A 22,812-nucleotide genomic window follows, 5' to 3' on the forward strand; every position below is an offset into this window, starting at 1 on the left:
TCCTGGGCATGACATGCAATTGCCTTATCCCTCAGATCTTTCCAGTTTTGTGTCTAATAGCAGAAAATTTTCCGCCAATACTGTTCAGCTTCAGAAGCAGAACAAAGATCTTAAGCTTTCTAGGTGGGGCTCTGAGAATATCAATGGTGTAACAGGGTACCTTTTCAGCTAGATACAAGAGATTCTCTATATTTTTATGAAAATACGTTCAAACTCATTAAGAAAAATATTTACTGCCTGTGCCATGTGGATAAAATCTTAATTACTGTGACTTTATACAAAAAGCACCATGCCTACAATTTATCCAGTATTATTATCATGTATGAACATAATAGTCAAAGAAAAGATTGCCTTGTTCTGTAACAATGGGCTAGAAAATGTCTGCTTAATTCTCTCATTTCTGCCTGTGTTTTAATTAACTAATTAAATGCTTTGATCCTTAAGTTGCTACTCCCACAATCCTTAACATAATCACACATTTTACAGATGGGCTTTCTAAATAAACATTCAAATCCTACAGAAGTAGTAGGCAATAGAACAACTCATATAAAAAGAACTGTAATGTTAAAATGAAAGAAAAAACCAAGAAACATTAGAAAACATGAAAAATACACATTCTATAGAATATTTTAAGCATTATTTCAATGATAATAGTATAACTCCTCTATGGTTTTCCAACTAATTCTGAAATGCTAGCCTTACAAAATTTCCCTTTGGTTTAATTCATCCAGTGAGAGGGGAAAAATATTTTAAAAATCCTTTATCTAACTGTGATGCAATTTGATGGTTTTTTTGGTTTTAACTGTTCACTTAAGTACTTGGTCATAATCACTAAGCACTGTTCCAGAATCCAAAAATGGAGAAAGCTGTGGAATTCCTTTCAGGGCTTTCAAATACGCTGGCAAGCAGACCCACTGTCCTGTGGCAGGGGAGGATTGTGGTTTTCCCTGTTTGATCATGATCACTTCTCCCTGAGTACTATTAGATCATGCTTTCTGGAGGCAGATCCCTACGGCTTATGATGACACTTCTAAACAAGCAGGAATGATGCTTGAACCAATTATTGGCATTTTGAAGAAGTTACTCAGAGGTAGGTAGTTCTTAACTTTCCTCTACCTCAGTCCTCATTTCAAATTTCACACTGTCACTGCACAACAATCTCAGCATGACTCTCATGAACAAGAAACAGATGCTCAGTAAAGAGCAATCAGTACAAGACTATTTCCCCATCTGCCTCATCCTTTGTTCTGAAAAGGTTATGTTAGATGGAAAATTAAACTGTTATTCCTCAGACTCTAACATTTCACATGTATTTTGTTATATGGAGAACCTTATCAGAGCATAAAGAATTTTATGTGTGAGTCTTTACCTAAACATTAGGAGACTACAGTCATTGTCTTACAGTTTGGCATTTCATATTGCTTTTGGAATATGTTTCAAGTACAGTATGTATTTGAAAGTTTCTAAAATAGTACTGCATTCTAAAACTTTGGTTTTCTTGACATGCATCTTTACCATTCTACAACTTTAGTAGGATATTAAAATAATCCAAAATATAACTATTTTTAGTTTGCAGTTATAAATACCACTTCAATTTATATATTAAACCAATGTAAAACTACAACAAAAGTTCACGTTTTAATTAACTTCCTTCTCAGGAAATCAATGATAAATTTGTATTTTTTTCCAGCACAGAGTGGCTTTCATTTTTTTTATATCTTAGTAAAAACTGCATTTTTAAAGCTCCAGATATAAACTCCCAACTAATCATGTCATACAATTAGTCTATTTATGGCTACAAAAAGCAAGCCTTGTTCTCATTATGCAGTAAGTACTAGCTGTTTATAGATCTGACAGTTTGCTGGAAGTGATCCAAACCTATAGTGCTATTATTCCTTAGTAAAACTTAAACAGCTGTAGTCATGTAATTCAAAACCCTGGAAGGCTGCTGCAGTGCTTGCTCAACCTCAGTATACCATGAATGCAGGATGCTGCCAGTCATATAAAGGATCCTCTGCTTCACATTATGAAAGAAAGACGTGAACTACAAACCTGAATGCAACCTGGAATTTCCAGACAGATGATCTTGTGACAGCCTTTTCAAGAGTCCAGGTATGGTAAACCTTTGTGAATTTTCTGCAGTGAGCTAAACTCATTTACTGTAAATTGGGGAAGCTTTGCAAAAAAACCCACAAAAAACAACAGACCAATTTGTTACAAGGGCATAATACAGAATCAAAAGGACATAAAATGCCATAGTTAAAGTTTTCTGAAAATTACTGTAAAGAAAAGATGTTCAATATTAAATAGAATTATCTACTTTCTGAAGTTTGATAGTCCACTTCTGCTGCAGTTTTTCCTCTGCTCTTGTATTGCAAATTAGTGGGGAATAGCACTATCATGCAAGATATTTCACCATATGAAATCAGTAACATTGTAAAGTTATCTTAAGTAACTGCAAAAGCATACTTTTTAAACTAATTGGAACTTCTTTGTGCTTACTTTTCAAGTATGACTTTTCAGTGAAAGTTTGTTGGACTGCTTTTGCCATTGACTTTACAAGCCATGCCTGTTAGAAATGAAAACCAGATCTCTATCAAAAAACATTAAAAGCAGAAATGTGTAGTTTAAGCTTCTCAAGTAATATAATTGTTTAGAAGAGTACTATTAAAATAATCTGAAAAATCAAAGACTTAGAAAAATGAGTCATGTAATTTTAGGTTTTGATCAGTTCTTTTGGAAAACATTTCTTTATACTAAAAATTAGTTAAGACAAAGCAAATTGTGTAAGTGGAAAATGTTAATCAACAGCACTCTGTAAAATCAAGTATTTGTACTCTGAAATTACTTAAATTTCCATCTGCAGATTTATATCATAGTGAAAACTATTCATTTAACTGAACTCCATTTCTAACTGAAATAAATAACAATTACCACAAGCACCACAAATGAAAGCATACAGAAAATCAGAACCTAGAATTAGAACCTTCTGCTCTGTTAGACATTTAGTTGTAGTCATGCAGCTCTGCAAGTCAGCAAAAGCAGGCATTTTGAAGAAGATGGGAACTCCCACTGAGGAGCTGACTGCTTAAGGAGTGCTTACTGACTTTTGGAACTGGCTTTATACTTTCAAAATAGAGTGGGGACTCTGAATAAAAATGCAAAGAGGAAGTGTAAAAAGAATGCTGTTGTAAAATAATAATAATAAAAAATATTAAGAAATTAAAGATAAGATTACATTTAATGAAAAAAAAACCAACAATGTGCATTAGAACCAGATATTAGAGTATAAAGGTATGTGTTATTTCTGGTGCCTTTTTTGAAATGGAAATGTGTAATTCATATTAAGTACAAAATAGAAGGCCGAGCTACTTTGCATTTCAGTGTGATACCCCACAGAAATGAGGGGAGGAAAATAAAACCTGGAGAAGTATACTTCCAAACATATCTGATAAAATAGATAATGAATTAAGAGACTGGGGTAAATACTCTGGTAGCTCCGAGTCTTTTTAATGTCTATGTTGCTGCAAGGCTGCACAATTTAAGATACAGGTAAACCTTTCTTACTGCATTTTGAAGACTGTAATCAAAGCCTCACAATAATTTTGAAGAGATACTGATTTCCTTTATTGGTCATATGACATTTTTAATGATCTGGCAATCTTAACATATGCCTTCTTTTTCCATTCTGGAAGTGACATCTTCCTTAAAACTCAAGGAGCACACAGACAACCAAAAATCCTTGTGTTTTGTTATAGCTAAATTCTGCAGGAATTCTGTTTACTGGTTTTTCAATTAATTTTGACATTTGCAATCTCAGTATCATTGTTTCAAAACAATCTGACAAACTCACTTTCTGACATTTATTCCTGATGGACAGTGATCATGTCTACAATATGTGACAGAAGTTTTCAGAGGGACTGATTTTAACTGATTATCTCTGTTGTGCAATGTGAAGGCTAAAATGCTTGTAAGGTATAGTATGAGAGAATAAAAACTGACCCCTACACTTCACTAGCTCCTTGTTCCAACAAAGGATGTCTGATACAACACAGGAAACTTCACATGCGGCATTATGAAATGCAATACTGCCACCTCTAAGTACATTGTGTTAGTTACCCAAGTACACAGGACCTGTGCTGAGCAAATGTTTTTGGGATTGCCATATGAAATGTTCATGAAGTCTGTCTGCTATCAAATTATTCACAGGACAGCAGCTTTTTGTACATCCCCATAGTCTCAGAAACAATGTCTCATTGCTTCATATGTTTTAATCTAAAAATTGTCAATACAAAGAGTGTAATATTATGGTTTTAAATCAGAAGCATCATGTGTGACTGGGAAAATTTCATATTAACAAGGTACATGATAATTGTTAAAGGTCTTTTGTCAGTGGAGAATTTTTCTTTGCTATTTGCACATCAAAGAAATGATGTTCCAAACTTCAGCATAAATATATGGAAATCTAAGAAGACAAAATCAGCCAACATGGAAAAAACACATAATAAAAGAAATGCTCATAAAATGAGTGGTCACATTGGAGACACTAATGCAAAACTTTGCCAAAACAAATGTTAGTTATATGAGGATATGGCATTTCAGACTAAGAAAAACAAAAGTCAAAATGTATTATGCAAATGCCAAAGAAAACCATGTTTCTGAATTTCATGGGGGTGCTGTTGAAAGACATACTTTTGTTTTCCTCATAGGAAAGAGAAACAATGTACAGGTATTCAAATCCATATACATCTTTGTGATGGCTGCTGTTGTAAACAGCTCACCTCATTTCATCTACAGCAGCTTTTCATCCAGCAATTCTACTTGCCAGGCAGATCTTGAGTCTCTAGGGGTACCTCTGAAACAGGAATGACAGGCTTTTGTAAGACTGTATTTTCTCTGCCTTCAGCTCACTGATCTTCCAAATATCAGTTTGGAGTAACTCTTTCTTTTGCAGTTGTCACACAGAGCCTTGGTTCACACAATGCACCTATCCACAATACTTTCTCTCAAAAATAAATTTTTAAGAACATATCTAACTTTCAAACTTCTTGCATCATCATGAGGAACTGGACATGCACAAGAAATTTCTGGACAGCATTTTCTTTTAAAAGTTTCTGTGAAACTCTGTGCAATACATAAGGCAATCTAGCATATATTTTTAGATATACTAAAAAGATAAAAGAACTGCTATCTAAATGAAATGTATAGGGCATTTATTTCATTTTGTATAGCAGACAGAATCCTACAAATCACTCAAAAAAGAGTATTTCAATCACACATGCCTCTAAATTTTCTGCAAGATTAAACAAACACACTTTCATATTTGTCTTTGATTTCACCTTGTCAGTAGTCAGAGAGTTCTATTAGTACTATCTCTATACAACAGATTTAAATTGATTTATCCAGGAGTATATTAAAATTATATTTGCATGTACCAAGGGAAAAAACCTAAGTAAGCATCTTTAAATCATCATCATAATTTCTGTACATCTCAGCTATCTTCTTTGGAAGCCTCAGAGTAGAACTGAGAGATGTGATGATACTGTCACTACCTTAAAGTATGGTCATTTTATCATTCTAAAGGATACCTACTGAATACAGTCCTACAGAGCACAAGGGAGTTAACATGTTAATGCACTTTGCATTATTAAACCAAGATTATTATTAGCCAATCCTGGTATCTAAAACCATTGGTGAGTTTTCTGGTATATTTCTCTAACCAGTAATATAATTTAATATAGTATAATTTATAGAATGCTTTCTGTTTAGTTCTACCCTCTAGGTGGAACATTAAACTTGAGTAATTATAAGGCTTCCATATTTTATTGACCTGCAGAACAGGAATTACTCATATTGTTCCATTCTTATATAATGGGAACAAATCTCCTAGTATGATGTTTCACAATAAATGTCAGTACAATGCAAAGGCAAAAAGTCAGTACTTGTACATGAAAATCTAATCGTTGAGCCTGTGTCTTTTTCCATTTTGTGATCACCTTTTCCCTATTTCAGTTATCAGGCAAAAGGACCATCCAGTAACTGGAACTCAATACCAACCAATCCTAAAGAGGAAAGTTTGTGTTTTTGAAATATATTCCTGCAACAAAGGACTTGAGAGAGGAGATATATCAGTAAAAATAGGTATGTAGATGGAAGATAACCATAGCCCGGAAAGGAGTGAAAGCCCAGGGAGTGGTGAGAAAGCTGGGGGGAATAGTGATGAGGAAAATCTCTGAAACCTTCCAAGCAAAAGCAGCACAAAGGGGTCTATCTCAAGTGTCTGAACACAAACACTTGTAGCTTGGGAATTAACCAGCAGGGACTGAAATCCATGTACAGGTACAGTGCTGCAATTTCACTGGGACTCCAGAGATGCAGAGAGATTGCACTCCTTCAGTTGCATGTGCTATGAAAGGTTCCAGAATATTTAAGCATGACAGCCCAGAAAGGTGAGGATGGCCTGCACTCTATGCAAAATCATGCCTGAATGCATGGTGCTTTGCATTGAAATAGGTGACAAGTCAATCTAGAGCTTATTTGTAATGATTAGAAGCCAGACCTATGAGCATTACATTGTGGCAGGGATCTTCTGCAGACTGCTTGATCTGCTTGATCAAGAAGAGATGGTGGATAAAACCTTTGGGCAGCTGAAGGAAGCTTTGCTCTTGCCTATCCTGATTACTCATGAGAGACTTTAACTTCTGCCTGCCAGAAAATATGGCTGGACATGAACAATCCAGGAGATTTCTAAAGTATGTTGAAGACAATTTCTTGGTCCAGCTGACTGACAAGTGGTCTAGAGAATGTGTTCTTCAACAGGTGAAGGAATGTGAACTTGAGTGAATGTCAGCTTGAATGGCTTTGGTTACTGCAGCCACAAAAATGAGAAAATGGAAAATTCAAAATCCAGACAGAATAAAATTGGAAAAACTATAGAGGAAAAAACCCTGAACTTGTTAGCAGATTTTGGCTAATTTAGAGATCTCTTTAACAGGATCTCACAGTAGACAGCCCTGGAGGACAAAGGGGCCCAGGAGAACTGATTAATCTTTAAGGACAAGCTACTCCATTACTTTTTAGCCTCAGTTTTTACAGCTAAGGCTTGTCTGAAGGCTTCCCAGGTGCCTGGCTGGAGCTTGTGAGCAGAGTCTGTGAGAGTGAAACAATACCCATTGTAGAAGAAATTAATGTCAGGGAGCACCTGAGGAAATGGGATGAGACAGGATGCATCCAAGAGGAAGAAAGCTGTCTCTTGTCATTGAGAGGACTCGCTCATTTTTGAAAGGTCATGACAGTCAGAGGAGATTCCTAATGACTGGATGATAGGAAATGTCACATCCATTTTCAGGAAATGGAAGAAGATCCAAGAAACTAGAGGCCAGTCAGCTCCACTTGAGTGCCTGGGAAGGTTATGTAGCAAATCCTCCGTGAAGCCCTGTCCAAGCACACGAAGGATGAAAAAGTGTCAGCGAACAGCCAGCATGAGTCTATCAAGGGCAAAGCATTCCTCACTAATGTGATAGTTTTCTATTATGAAATTACTAGATCTATTAATACAGGGAGAAAAGCAGCCCTTGCATCACCAGCTTCACTATCCTGAAGCATTTTTGTCTGAAATTCTCAAGGGTATTTTACCTATGGTAATTTTCAAAAGCCTGTGTATAAATACTGGTGTATCTGGGCTAGAACACTGGATGTACACTTCACTAAGAAGTGACTACAAACGATACAAAATTATTTTTTTATATACTTAACACTAGAATTAGCCTGTAAATTGATGATTATATTAAGAAACATAATTTATGAATGATATATCAATGTTATTCTTAGATTGACTTATTATAAGAAAAATTTGCATATAACATTGCCTTTTCTAAGGAATTAGTAATAAAAGCAAAGATTGTTCTTCCATCAAGGAAGAGCAATGAAAAAACATAAAAGAAAATAAATGGAAGCAAGATAAAATTAAAATGTTAAACTGAGAAAAAAATGGACAAATACACAAGGATGATTGCATTCTTAGACACCTTTCAAATTAAAGCTCTTAAAAATATCAAGAAATTTAGTGAGATGTTTTTAGAACTCAAGTGGCTACTGAAGGAATAAAGGAAGTTGTAAACAATATAGGATTAAAATGTATTGTCAATAACAACTCCAAGCTTATAATAACAACAAAACCCTCCTTCTAGACTGGTGAAGGTTTGAAGCCTGTTTATCAAAATTAATTGAGATTGAATATATAATTTTGCCCTAGTACTGCAGAAAACCAATGAGAACTTCACTGATTATCTCTGAATCCTACTAAACTCCATTTTCAAAGTACTTTTGAAAGTCTCTAGTTTTTATCAGGAAGATTTGTCACCCAAATAGTCACAGCACTTGAAAAGAATCTTTCTTCTTGGTATAAATTATAATTTGTAGAAAGAGTTTGTTGTTCTTATATTTAATCCCTGGCATTTACAAATATGTAAGTCTCGAAAATTTTGAAATTCCCCTAAAAGGGGAAAACCCAAAACCAAACAACAAACTCCAAACCCAAAACAAAAAACAAAACAACAAAAATAAGCCAAAAAACTATCATATGAAAGGTGAACAGTTCAAATTCTCAGTGTATGACATAAATATAAGAATTCCTCATGCAGGTTCAATCTATTTGGGCCAATATCCTGAAACATGGTCACAGCAGATTACTGAGATGAAAGCACAAAACCTCAAAAATTGAGGTAAACAGTCCTGAGAAGATGACTTGAAAACAAGCCCACCTTTAAGTGTAAACTAAACCTGTGAGTCTGGTGGGCACTGGATGGCTTTCCCTGGTCTGGCTGTATATGTGTTCCAGTAGTTCAGCACACAGGAAGTTGGAAAAGACCAGCTTCAAACTCCAAGATTGAGTTCATCTTCCAAGATTAACTGAAATACAAAAAGGTCCTGACTGATGCTGTTTTCCTGAACACATGAGAATCTCCTAACAAGGAGATTAGCACAAGATCAGTGAGAAATTGGTCCATATAGTTTACCACGTTTAATCATAATGAAAAACAGTAGACCACAGTCAGTAAAATCCAACAAACAAAAAGAGAAGAACATTAAATCTTCAAAGTATTTGTGAACTTCCTAGTTTGATGACCCAGTACATGACTGCATATTATATACAATCCTCCATGAAAATGCCCATTTCATCTGTTCTAATGTTTTACTTTTCTTCCAACACAGGGATCCCACATACCCCAGCAGTGCCTCCTCAGATCTGTACAACACTGATTCAGACTATCCAAAAATTTCAACTGTTCCAGCTGTCACAGAAAATAACTGGGGCCAGCTGAATGTCAGGATGCAAGTAGTTACTATTATATTACTACTTCTTCTTTGTAATGCATCTGACTGTAGGAGGACAAGGAATAGGAATTTGAGAAACAATGGAAGGGAAAACATCTTAAGAAGAGCATCTAGCACTGTTAAGCGCAATGCCCAAGGCTTAACATGTGATATTTACACTTATCTTCATGAGAAATACTTAGATTGTCAGGAAAGAAAATTGGTTTTTGTGGCACCTGATTGGCCAGAGGATATAAAACACATGCTGCTAGCAAGAAATAGGATTCGGAAATTAAAGAATAATATGTTTTCCAAGTACAAAGTACTGAAAAGTCTGGATTTACAACAGAATGACATATCAAAAATTGAGAGTGAGGCTTTTTATGGTTTGGATAAACTTACCACACTCTTACTTCAGCATAACCAAATTAAGATTTTATCTGAGGAGATTTTTATTTATACTCCCAGTCTAAACTACCTGCGTCTCTATGACAATCCCTGGCATTGCAGCTGTGAACTAGAAACTCTTGTTACAATGCTACAGGTTCCAACAAACAGGAATTTGGGAAATTATGCCAAATGTGTGCACCCAATAGAACTGAAAAATCAAAAGCTAAAGCAGATAAAAACTGATGAGCTATGTAGTGAAAAGGACAGGCAGGATCCCAAAAACATAAAACGGGAGAAGCCTGAACCTGTCAAACCAGAATTTGATTCCTCTTTGTGCCACATGTATGTGTTTCCTGTGACAACTCTGAACTGCAAAAGAAAAGGTTTGTATCTATTGTTATAAATGAATTAATGATTTTAATATTATATTTATTTAATCCTTACTATGTTTATTCACACATTGTTTAGCACAAAAGAACTTGGTACTAGTACTTGCTTTAAACTGAAATTTAACTGAAATTTTTAACTGAAATTTAAACTGAAATTGTTGTTTTTCTCTTGTAACTACCAGCAATAAGTAGGAATTCTGCATTTTACCTCTCTGCTCTGCAGCCCAAATTCCACAGGTATTCCTTAGTGCTGTAATGTAAGAATCTAACAGAAAACAACAGGAATAAAACTAGGCATATTACTTAAGTTACCAGTCTGATAGTACAACTGTAAACATACTAATCTGTCAAATTACAGCTGTGCTGAAACTGTTGAACTGATACAGGATAGCACAGTGTGTCTTTTCTTCTGTCCATTGTACAAACACAAAGATAGCAATAACTTTGACAAAAGTGAGCTGTGAAGCAGGACTAGAGCAGCCAGCTGTGTTTTCAATGCCCAGAGGAACCTGATTGCAAAGGAAAGGCTTTGCATCCTCACATTCGCTGCACAAGAATTCTTCTACTAAAGCAAGAAATGGTATGTTTTTGTTCATGAAGAAATATCTCCTCTGTGTTCTTCCTCCCAGCACCCAGCAAACAATTCAAAGTTGAAGGGACTTCAAGAAACGTTTTTCAGAGACTTGGATCCATTCCATCCCTAAATCTTTCTCAGGCCCCTAAGAGCCACAGTTAAGCCTTAAGGGTAAACCAGATGGGGTATATATCAACACGAAAATGCACATTATTTGTCCTTTATATTTCCCATATTTTATCCCATGACAAAACAAAGCAAACAATTCAGAGAAGAATCATTCTTCAATGAGAAGCATTGCTTGAAGCAGCTGACATTGTGAGACCTTTTTCACCATTTTAGAAGAACTTAGCCTGCATGTTTTGTTCAGCTGAACTTCTATTTGCTTTAAGAGTAACTTGATTTTATGTAAAAACATCAGTGTGCCCTTACTCTTGTACCCTTATGCCAGAGAAAAGCTCAGAAAAACTCAGAATTCAGTATAAGGAGATAACACCTAAATATCAATTATTTCAGTATTTGATTACATGGTTTATCTACTATATATGTCACAAAAATAGTCTGTGTTCTTTACTTTTTTTCACCCTGTTAATTTCTTTCTTGTCCCTCTGGCTCAATTTTCTCTTTCTTTTACCATGCAGTTACTACATATTTTTATTAATGATTTATGTTTCTTTTATTATGTTTTTAATATTCACCTATCTTACCTTTCCTTGTAGATGGGATCTTACTATAGACTATGATCCTAATTATCCTTCATAGGATCTTAATTATATCACTATTACTAGTCAGTAAACTGTTATTGAACAAAACCCAGGCATAAATAACAATCCTAATATAAGCAAAGACTGACTTTATAGCTCTCCCCACTTACTGGTATCAAAGAGATGAGCTGCATACATAAATATACTCATAAACTTCTGGGGAAAAAAAAATTACTTTTTTTTCTAAGTTCATAGAGTCATTCAATGTGGTCTGATCTGCATGGGAGTTTCAAAGGGGTTTATGGTATTCAAAGACATATTTTTTTGTCTTTAATATTAATAATAGAGGAATACAGTTATTTCAACCATTACAAGAGGGTACTAAAGGCCACAGGTACTCCTTCTTTAAGGTCAAGAACTAAGTATATCAGTCCAGAACTTCCTGCATGCCTGGCATGGACACACTGACTATGTTTCAATACTTTTTTGGAAGTACTAGATGTACTGTGCATATGCTTGACAGATGGATGCAGCTATCCCATGGATATTTGGTATTCCCAAACATGGTAATCTTTGATGAAAGCATTGTACTTACTGTCTCTGTATATGAATATTGTACAGCAGATGAATAATTTCACTGGAATTTTAATCAGAAATAGGACAATAATGCACACAAAATCCAGGGAAAACACAAACATTTCTCTAAATCTGCATGGACAAGAATTCAGAATAGAAAAAAAATGTGCATCAGTTGTCAAACCAGTAAGATGACATAAAAATCTGCAATCCATTGTTCCTTTACAGTGGAGGGAATGGAATGACAAGCACTCACTCTACCACTACTGTGTCTAAAGAGGTATGACAACAGGTCAGGAACTTTCAGTTAGTGTCAAAAAGCTCATGAAAGAAACATCTTAAAAATACATTTCTCTATCTTCATGTTCTCTTTTTTTTTTTTTTTAGTAATTCATTTATATCTCATCAGACCAATGATATATCAGACCTTGTGGTACTCCAGAATGAAATACTCTATGCCCTTGATTCTGTTTTACAAACAAACAAACAAACAAAACCAAAAAACAAAACATAACAAAAGGCAAAAAAAAAATAAGGAAGCCAAAGCATTTTATGCAGTCTGCATTGCTGCAAAGCACTTATATTTTCAAGGACAGTTGAAAAAAACCTGCTTTCTAGTACTGCCAAACTCTCCAAGTCTCTAAATTCAAGCATTATTTGCATTCATTTGGGGATAAATAGGCCCTGAAACTTTGACATCTGCAGAAGCAGGAAGCAATCCAACCACAGCAAGCTGGAGTAGTTATAATATTTATGTATTTATAATACCAAAGCTCTGCTCATAATCAGATATAAGGCAGGAAGACTCTGTATGTTGCTTTAGTCTCAAAAATACCCGATTCATTAGACATCTCCAGAAATTCAGAATTACAGTGACCACACAGATTCCAGTATAAGTCCAGAAACTACTTGCTCTCATTCAAGGATGGTCAAATAAGAGACACTGCTCATTTTCTTGTTATGACAGTGTGGGATTAGAACACTCTTTGAGCAAATATAATAATCCTGGAGATTAGGTTTGTTAACACTACCCTAAGAGGGTTCAAACCACAATCTGCACTCCTCAAGCATGGGCTCTTACTGCTGGAGTATGAGCTGTTCTTTCTGGAGCTCTTTTGTAAGGATACAGACACTGATGACTGAGAGGTCCTTGGCTGCTTAGGAAATGCCAATGGTAGAAGTAGGACAGAGAAGCAGACAGAATGACACACTGCTGCCTGGGTGTATTTTTTTATATAGTTACTCTGGTTTCTTTTCTTTAAGCAGCCTTTCACATACATTTTTTATATTAATATGGTATCTTCACTAGAGAGGATAAAACAGAAAGAAAACAAGAAACAATGTTAGACTGACAATACTCTGTTTGGCATGCAACTGTGATACCTAAGCAGTAAGAGTAATCTAAAACTGATACAAGTTATATCTTTTTCATTTTTTAAGATTTAAAGAAAGTTCCAGGTAACATACCTCCAGATATAGCTAAACTTGATTTGTCCAACAACAAAATTAGACAGCTACGAGCCAAGGAGTTTGAAGATGTCAGTGAACTGAAGATACTAAACCTGAACAGTAATGGAATAACATACATTGATCCTGGTAAGAATAATTTTAAATATTTATTAAAAATTATTTCTCTTTCATTAAATACTGTCTCTATCAGATACAAACTGATATCTGGTGGGGGAAAGAAGGATTTAAAAATCTAGAAGCTGGTGCAAATTTTACATTTTGTACCTTTCAGTTCAAAGGTTTGCACTAAAATATACTCATCATGAAAATCAAGAGCAAGACATATTTCGGTTGCCCTTTCTTAATACTAAACTAACCAAGTGCAAAAATTAATTCTGGAACCTGAAGGCTAACAGTTTTCTAATAAGTAGTTGAATGATTTTTTAAATATCTCTGCCACATCTAAAAAACCATTATATTCTATGGTAAAATAACAGACAAACCTAAAGGACTTAAACTCTTTCTGGTTAAAAATCCCTACATATAATTGCTTTTAAGTTATATTTTATTAGAACTCAAATGCTCTTATTGGCAATTTGCTTATAGCTTATGTGCATTTGAATTTAATTACAAAAGCAGACATAAAATGGGTGAGAGAAATAGTGAGAAAATTTATCAAGCAAAAAGGGCCTTATCTAGCACCATCCTGGCAATTAAACAGCATCAGAAAGTGGTAATATCAGTAAAATGGTACTTAGGAGGTTTAACATTACACAGTTGATTTATTTAAATTAAAACTTCTGCTATTAAATGGAACAGTATCCTTGCAAAAAGTCTGATCTGCTCTCTGAAATGTAATTCACAAGCGTTATTATGAAGCTCCATGTTTACTCCATTCCAAATCTTAAAACATTAATTTGAAGGTTCTATACATGCACACAAATACCTATATACATACGAAAACCTCTGGCCCTGTACATTGTCTAATAATAAGTTTCCATATACCTACTTCTGTATCATGACAATCACAGTAGGATTCAATGAGCAAATCAGGCATCCATCCACCTCCACTATCTCTATTCTATGCTCCAGCAGACTCATAAAGTGTTTTATAGCTTTACCAGCAGTGCAACTCCCCTAATATTTCTCACTTCTGAAGGCATGTGCCATATTTTAAATTTCAATGTTTGAGAAATTCTTTTGTAGCCTTAAGCCAAAAGAACCCCCAAACCCACCAGTAACTGTAAAATTATAAAAATGTTTTTCCCGTTCTAGATATGCATATTTTTCCTGTCACAGATATGAGTAGTGGTTTTTTCCTAAGTTGATTTTATAAGGTACTAATAACTACTTTTCTATTTTTAGCGGCTTTTTCAGGCCTCAATAACTTAGAGGAGCTGGATCTATCAAACAACAGCTTGCAGAATTTTGAATATGGAGTACTGGAAGATCTTTACTTTCTGAAAATACTGTGGCTGAGAGAGAATCCTTGGAGATGCGATTACAACATACATTATCTTTTCTACTGGCTGAAGCATCACTACAATGTTCACTACAATGGCCTAGAATGCAAAATGCCTGAGGAATACAAAGGATGGTCTGTTGGAAAATATGTCCGAAGTTATTATGAGGAATGCCCAAAAGACAAGCTTCCCATTTATCCAGAAACTTTTGATCTGGACAAAGATGACGAGGAATGGGAACGACACAAAGAGCAAACAGTTCAGACAGTAAAGAAGCATGGTGTAATTGTCACTGTGATAGGCTAATAAGGGGACTCTTTCCCTTAGTAGATTTAGATATTTGATACTTTGAAAAAGGAAAACATGCTGTTTACATTTGTTCTAATTATTCTGTTGGTTTAAAGGACTATCTGCCTACAAAGATGTCTGTTTATTGCAGATAATAACTACAGAATGATATTAGTTGGACAGCATCCTTCATCTAGCAATTGTTTTTGACAATTTGTTCTGGACACTCCTGTGAAATATTTTGGCAAATGTTTGAAACTATTCAGTAAAAATTGAGAGACACAAATGTATATAATGTGGTGGGGAGGAGCTGTCTTATGTATGAACACAGTTTATGTGTTCACACAGAAATAGCTGCAGGATTGTGACCAAGACACATTTTTCTTGAATGTATTGATGGTTCTTTGTATCAGTTTCCTGAAATATTCCCAGAAAACATTTCTAAGATTTTTATATTGACTTCCTGTTGTTTTATTGCAGACTAAAAAAACAAACTTAAGACTAACCTTAAGTACAATTGTAGGCAAAGAGAAATGGCAGTTGTTATACTAATTAGGATTCAAACACAGAAGGTGGGTTCCACTTGCTGATTTACCAGTGTTCCTCCTCCATCTTGAATGAATAACTCAGCCTCTGCCTCTTCCATACCTGAGCTGCCTTAAAAGAATTATTAGTCAAGACATGGTTGGTTTCCAAGATCCAGCTCCACATGCTCATAGCTGCCTTGTCTGATTTTTGAGGTAGGCAGAGCTGAAATCTTTCTAGGAAGAATTTTAGGTTGTTGTATCTGTTTGACACAGATTGCATGCCATCACTTCTAGGTGACGAGGATCTCATGAAGGATGCTGTGGACTGCATCCACCACATCAGTGCCCACCCAAACTGAAGGTAAGTATTCTTTTGAGAGCTCAGAAGTGTGGGACATTCTCTAAATTCACTCTTCTCTCAGCTCATTACTAAAATGCACATTACAGCACCTCCTTGTCAAGCAACTATCTATGTGAATATTCATTGATTAAAACCTGTGATAATTCTAATACTACAGTAATAGCAGTATAAATGCCTCAGCTAAATAGATTATATCTCTAAAAATAAAATTTCTTTCTACATAATATACTTAGATCACTAAGAAACGCGTAAGTGCAGAGTAGAAATTCAGGGCCAAAATTTATATTTCTCTTGACTATCATGGAAGTTCTGGGAGACTCCAGGGAGAAAGTTTCCTCTTTTAAAGATCTGGAGACAATTATGGTGCTTGTGCATTCCCTGGTGCTTTAATCATGAGTCCCAAAGGTCGTGCATTTTGTTTTACAAAGCAAAGCACTCAGTGCTTTAGTGCTAACATGAAAAAAAAGAACATAAAGGAAAAAGTCAGGAGATATTAAGGGTGGTGGGAATGCCAAAGAATTTCAAAGCAAACACATTCCATTACTATTTGCATTCTTTCATGTCCACCATTATTCAGATATGAATACATTTAATAGTGCTTTGCTGAAAAACTGGATATTTACCCATTTCTTCTACAACATCCTTCAGAAACTTTATAGCAAAAATAAAACAGTATCTGACTCATGCCTATTCCTGGAAATATCTTAAACATTATCTTAACTATTAAAGGTTAATCCTGATAAGATGGAACAGAGAGGAAAATCCCATTTGCCAGTAACATTCACTAAATAGGGTATATTCTAGAAACTTAAAAGTGCAGAAAGAAAAAAAAAAGGTCACAAATAGTAGCAAGTATTAAGTGATGTTGCCCTCCTCCTCCTCTCAAATTCTTGAATTAATTCTTAATTACTTCAATACAGAACCCCTGGGTATGATTAAAAAGGACAGGTGATGAAACCACAGCAGAACATCTGTTATTAGCAGCACAGCCAATGATGAAAATCTGAGTAGGAAAAAATGCATTTATAGACCATGCTATGTTAATTTCTGCAAAGAGTCAGTGCTGGGAAAAATACTAGCTTAAAGCAGGCGAAGTCTGTGAAGAAAAGACAGTCCTTCATCCACGGAGATTGTAAGACAAAATCTGTGTGAGAGGTCTCTGATCTGTCTGGTCAGCAAAAAGTACCAGTTGAAAAAACAGTGGGATAAGACTGACGACCACAAGCAGTGGACTAATTGCTCTTGTTCAGAGGCCCTGGGAATTCCCAAAGAGATCATGAATGTACCTCTTAGGAACAAGGGTAAAACCTGTGATACACAGTGATAAGTAGGATGATCTTCAGTAGAAGACAGAGTTAAGGGAGGGGTGTGATCATTCGGGGTTTCAAACAGTGGCAAAAGAAAGTGCTGTACCTGCTGAAGGTTGAAGGGGGATAAAGAGCTGAACATCCTGCCCGCATCTGACAGCACAAGATGTTTGGCCACAGCTATTAAATTAAATCTGTAAGCGAGGGAGGGACATATTAACAAGGAACATGGTTCAGCAACTATCTCCAAATAAAGGTTTCCATGTGACCTTGTGAATTCAGTGTCAGCACAGAAGCTCCATGAAAGAAACACTTGTGCAATAAAATCTAATTAAATTCAGTACTTAAGAGCAGTACTGATTAGACATCTGCAATCAGCAAATGAAAAGACTTCTAGCAATGAAAAATAGTCTGAAGTTTTGAATGCTGGAATTGTCTTTGATACTGTTTTCCTTAGATGGTCTTTGAAGTGTTCAAGGAATAGCTGGAAATTCTATTATTTTTACTACAATGCACTATAATTTTATTCCTTACTGCTTAAAATTATTGAATATTTCATTTTTTTCAATGATACTAGAGAATTGTTTCAAAACAGACACAGAAATATTTATGTTGCGGTTTAGTTTCCTATAACTTAAAAAAAAAGGGGGTGTGTGCCTGGGGGAAACTCCTTGAAAAACTAGCTGAAATACATCAGGATTTTGTGTATGTTGGCATTTGCAGACACTCTCACTGAGGATGTGGCAGAATAGACAATGATAATGGCAGTAATTGTAACTACAAATAATGTAAGAACAAAACAGAAATAGGAGGTTGGGGCAGGAATAATATAGGTTAGTATGATCTCCTGATAGTGACTAGTAGCAAATTCTTTGAGAAAAGACTGTATGAACAGAAAAAGCATACAAGAGTTATGAAGGTAGTGCAGAAGGAGGCAGCACAAGAAAAAAGACAATAATATATATGAAAAACACACATGGGGAGAAAGACTAAGAATTGATAAAAACTTCAGCATTACAGGGTTCATTGCAATTTCTCTGAGCTTCTCGAAAATGTACTGTAAAATAAAATCTCCATCAAACACCACAGCCACAAAACACAATTTAATGTTGACACCTCTATGTTTCTGTACCATTTAATCAGAAAGCTCCCAGAAGAGCTTCCATATCTAAAAGAAAATCATGAGCCTTCCTCTTCTTTTACAAGCTCTTTAAGTCTCTTCTTTCAGTAACTTCTCTCTTGATTTCCCTTCCTTCTCTGTCCATAGCCAGGAAATAATTGCATGGTACATTTGCATGAAGACAGTTGCCTTGTCTTCCTAATAAGCAGTGCGTGTCCTAGGAGTGCCGCCTTAAGGGATGAAATACAGTGCTCTACAGAGGTAGTTCCCCTCTCTCTACAGCTACATGGAACACAGAAAATATTATTTTGTGCCATGTTTTCCATGACAGAATACAGGAAAAATGGAAATATCTGTCAATACTGGAAATAAAACACTTCAAAAGCTTCTGAGGAAGTTTTAGCTCCTGCACTATGAATACTAATGGCAGCAGTTAAAGGCAGTCCCCAGTCACACATGGACGACAAATGATTCTCCAAGATCACTCAGTAGGTGGAGGAATACCACAAACAGCTGAGCCATAACCCACACATCCCATACACTCATATTCTCTGGCACAGTGGCACTCTGATTTACCAAAGACATTCTGAGCTGGAATCATATTAACATTCACATGCAGATATTAGACTATTAATAAAGACTATTAGACTACTAATAAAGACTATTATTTCATGAATACACCACATGCCAAAATTAGAGTGCACAAACCAAATTTCTTAAAATTGCAGATTATTAATTTATCAAGAAAACCCCACAAGCATGCTTAGTCAGATGAACAGACCTAACCCACAGTTAATATAGTTGTTTTTTTAACATTAACAATAAAAGCATGTTGCCAAAATCTATGTAATCTTGAATTTATTTGGAAAGATGAGGTCAGAACTGTAGCTCATATAAGTTCAAATGGAAAGGTTCATCACATCTGTAGCCTATAATTGAACAGACAATTCAACTCAGTTTGTTAGCTGAAAAAATGTCAAAGGAAAAGAATATAAATATGATTTTCAGTCTCTAAAAGACGATGGATAGTTTTGCAGCAATGTTAAACCATCCACAAGAACTTCAAAAGAATAGTACAAGTAGGCTATATGATAAATATATCCAGTGAGTTTCAACATAAAAACATATGTAGTTAATCTAAATATCAATAGGAGACTGATTTAAATGTGTTTCATGCCTGAAAAGAACTATAGTGTATCTTCAAAGCTGGAAGAAACAGCTTTATAAATCAATGTTTTCTAAAAGCCCCTGTAGACTGTCATGTATGACTCATCACAACCAGCTTAAAATAACACTCAGTATATGTAAATAGATATAATGTTTGATTTTGAGCCTACAGAAAACATTAATTATCAACAAAAATGGGAAATGCAAGGTTGTAGAGACAAGAATTTAATTCAGTGTCTTTGATATGTAAGATAAATGAAAATGGATGGCAATCAACATATGGATACTCCAAATGATATAATCAACACTAGATACAAGTCAGTTAAGTGACGGAAAAGGCTGTTTGTATACAAGATGTAATTCTATCACAATTGTTCGTTACTTTTTTTTCAGTCCTAAACACAAGAATCATTATGATGATTTTAGTTTTGTACCCAAATACACAATAAGAAAATCATAGAAGGATTTAACATTTTTAAGTACAACACCCATAAAGGAGGTGATGTAGCTGTGTGTGATTTATTTTGGCTTGCTTATTTTATTAGCTCCCAAAATTCATTATGATACTGGATTAAATTCTATCACTAAACAATTTGCATGCTGGTATCACTGAGAATGTTATTTTACCCTATGATATAAAAGCCAAAACTATCACCAAAATACTTTTTATGCTTAGCCAGTTGTTCTTTTTCATCACCAATCTAGACTAAATTGTTCTCACATGTCATAATTACACAGTTATTTACAAAAACAAAAGAAATCACTCTAATTGCTATAGGCTGCATCAGCAATTTCAATCATGTATTTTCAAATTAAATAATAAATGCATTATAGTCTCAAAACATAAAAAAGAACCACACTTTTTAATTTTGAAAATAATAACATTTTCCTTTTCTTTTTATGCATTTGAATTCAATTAAAGTGTAGGCTAGAAAAGAGTCAATTAGTAACATTCTCCTGCTTCAGAAATACTGTGCCAGGAATCAAAAATGTTTTTTGGGATCTTGTCTAGTTGTAGCAGAGGAGTTTTTTCCTCATGAAAACACTTCCAAGATGTTTTCAGACTTATCATGAAAAAATAGATGAGTAAAAGTTGGGATGCAGGCGATTCCTAACGAATCAAGTACACTTTCACACTAGGACTAAACCTCTCACACTGATCATAAAGACTTTTAGTTTTCCTGCCCACTTTTCTGCTTAGTGGAGCATACAGCCATATTGAGAAAAATATTACTGACCTGAAACTATTGCAAAATGCTGTCACAAAGGGAATTAACTTCCAAACCCTCAGTCACATGTACTTACATGCACAGAATCAGGAAGAATTAAGATGCTTTTATACATCTAGAAGTAGAATGAAGTACTGATTATTTGTGAACACCACATTAATATCTAGGACCATAGTTAGTTTTTTGGGTTTTTTAAGTTTGGTTGTTGTTGTTGTTGTTTTTTAGTTTGTGGGGTTTTTTTGTCAGTGAGCCTCTTGTTAGAGGCCAGTAACTAACAGTATAGCCCAGCAGTCAGTATTGAGGAGTGTCCTGTTCAACATCTTCATTAACGACCTGGGCAATGAGACAGAGTGTACTCTCAGCAAGTGTGCAGATGACACTGAACTGGGAGCAGTGTCTGATAGACCAGAGGGTCATGCTGCCATCCAGAGGGACCTTGAGAGGCTGGAGAAAGAGGCTGACAGGAACCCCCCGAAGCTCAAGAAGTGTAAAATCTGGCATCCGGGGACAGACAACTCAACGCACCAGAACCTGTAGGGGGCAGCCCAGCTGGAAAACAGGCTGTCAGAAAAGAACCTGGAGGTCGTGCTGAACACCAGGTTGAACCTGAGCCTGTGATGTGCCCTTGCCACAAAGAAGATGGGTAGTATCCTGGGCTGCATTAGGAGTGTTGCCAAGAGATCCAGAGGTGATTTTTCCCTTCGGCACTAGTGATGCACACCTGGAGTACTGTGTCCTGTTCTGGGCTTCCCAGTACATGAGAGACATGGGCACACTGGAGAGGGTCCAACAATAGGCAAAAAATGGCTAAGGAATTCGAGCATATTCCCTACTAGTAAGTACAAGACCTGTGACTGTTCATTTGGAGAAGACTCAGGGGGCTCCTAGCAAGAAAGTATTTAAAAATACTTTAAAGCTAGGCCAGTGAAAAGAAGAGCAGCCTCAAAGAGTCAAACATAACACACATGGATGTCACTTCTGCATAATATTTTTGACATGTTTACATACTAAAATGTCGCATATCCATAACCGTTTGCATTTCTGAATTGCATCATCACATACTGAAATTTCTGATATGCAACACTTAAAATATGCAATTTTGAGTATGAAGAAGAAACTAGAAAGGAACACAGTTAATAGCATCCCTCATCACTTTTCCTAAAGTGATTTTTATATAAGAAAAACTTTATGCTAGTAATGTAATTACTTTTATAACTGCACAATAATACACTGATGGCAACAGTTTAAACTTGATATGGCAATTGGCTGATAGCAGAAATACAGAAACACTTTCTAATTTTATCCTATATCATATCACTGAAGAGAATTTTTTCTTACACATTTCCAAAGACCTTTGTATTTAAGATATGCAAGTTAATAGTAAGATATCAGTGTGAAAACACAGCAAAGATGCCACTGTCATTTATAGAAGCATATTTCCATATTAGCTACACAACTTTCCATAGACTACAATTTCATTAGCTAGAAATGGAAAATTCAGTAGGAAAATTACTGATGTGTCTAATATCTAAAAAAACTAATGTGTCTTTTTTCACTAGCATTTAATTGCTTAGGTAATACATTCAGGTAATTTGCCTGCTCCTCGAAGTATGCCGCTGTTCAACAAGCTGTCTCTATTCACTTCATATAAACTTCTTCCAGGATTTCTGGCTTTATGTTCTTACCATAGAAATTTTGGAACTTGCTGTAGCCACTCTCATTTTAAAGATATTTAGCTGGTTCAGAATGCAGTTGTGTGGGGGACAGAGAGCCAACCAACAGTATAGCCTGGAAGGAAGAAGCTATCTAGGATACAGTTAGCCACTCTCCTTAGGGAAGAAACTTTAACTGCCTACCCTTGCAGGTGGAGTGAGGCACAGTCACCTGTCTAGCATGCTTTTCAGTTTCATGTTAATTCTACGTTTCTTATTGGTTGTTCCCTTTTGACCCACC

The 22,812-nt window shown here is 35.4% G+C and overlaps 1 protein-coding gene, 1 long non-coding RNA gene and 1 other non-coding gene across 5 annotated transcripts in view; 1 reads left to right on the top strand and 2 right to left on the bottom strand.

Moving 5' to 3' along the window:
• The window catches only part of LOC111923297 (uncharacterized), a 64,477-nt gene that overhangs the window by 32,041 nt on the left and 9,624 nt on the right, over nucleotides 1–22,812 (bottom strand). The gene's annotated exons all lie outside the window — the stretch shown is intronic.
• Nucleotides 847–15,601, top strand: LRRC17 (leucine rich repeat containing 17). 3 transcript variants are annotated; one of them, XM_086886674.1, is made up of 6 exons: nucleotides 847–1,090; nucleotides 1,988–2,112; nucleotides 6,013–6,141; nucleotides 9,214–10,088; nucleotides 13,389–13,544; nucleotides 14,763–15,601. In XM_086886674.1, the coding sequence occupies exons 4-6, from the start codon at nucleotides 9,332–9,334 to the stop codon at nucleotides 15,164–15,166; spliced, it is 1,317 nt and encodes a 438-aa protein (XP_086742800.1). In that variant the 5' UTR covers nucleotides 847–1,090; nucleotides 1,988–2,112; nucleotides 6,013–6,141; nucleotides 9,214–9,331; the 3' UTR covers nucleotides 15,167–15,601. The 3 variants fall into 3 exon arrangements, with proteins under 3 accessions (XP_086742800.1, XP_023774736.1, XP_086742801.1); XM_023918968.2 differs by lacking the exon at nucleotides 847–1,090 and having other exon boundaries at nucleotides 1,748–2,112; XM_086886675.1 differs by lacking the exons at nucleotides 847–1,090; nucleotides 1,988–2,112; nucleotides 6,013–6,141 and having other exon boundaries at nucleotides 9,138–10,088.
• On the bottom strand, nucleotides 3,607–8,910 carry LOC147653426 (uncharacterized). Its single transcript, XR_015286124.1, has 2 exons — nucleotides 8,763–8,910; nucleotides 3,607–4,855 (listed from the first exon to the last, which is right to left on the bottom strand). It is a non-coding gene; the product is annotated as an uncharacterized LOC147653426 (long non-coding RNA).

Source organism: Cyanistes caeruleus, chromosome 4 (assembly GCF_971803275.1).
Source record: "Cyanistes caeruleus chromosome 4, bCyaCae1.hap1.1, whole genome shotgun sequence".
NCBI lineage: Eukaryota > Metazoa > Chordata > Aves > Passeriformes > Paridae > Cyanistes > Cyanistes caeruleus.

Excerpts from the sequence above, each read along its gene's own strand:
- LRRC17 (XM_086886674.1), top strand. The coding sequence starts at position 9,332 with ATGCAAGTAGTTACTATTATATTACTACTTCTTCTTTGTAATGCATCT. Across the intron at positions 10,089-13,388 it reads TCTGAACTGCAAAAGAAAAG|ATTTAAAGAAAGTTCCAGGT; the intron begins GTTTGTATCTAT and ends TCATTTTTTAAG. Across the intron at positions 13,545-14,762 it reads AATAACATACATTGATCCTG|CGGCTTTTTCAGGCCTCAAT; the intron begins GTAAGAATAATT and ends TTCTATTTTTAG.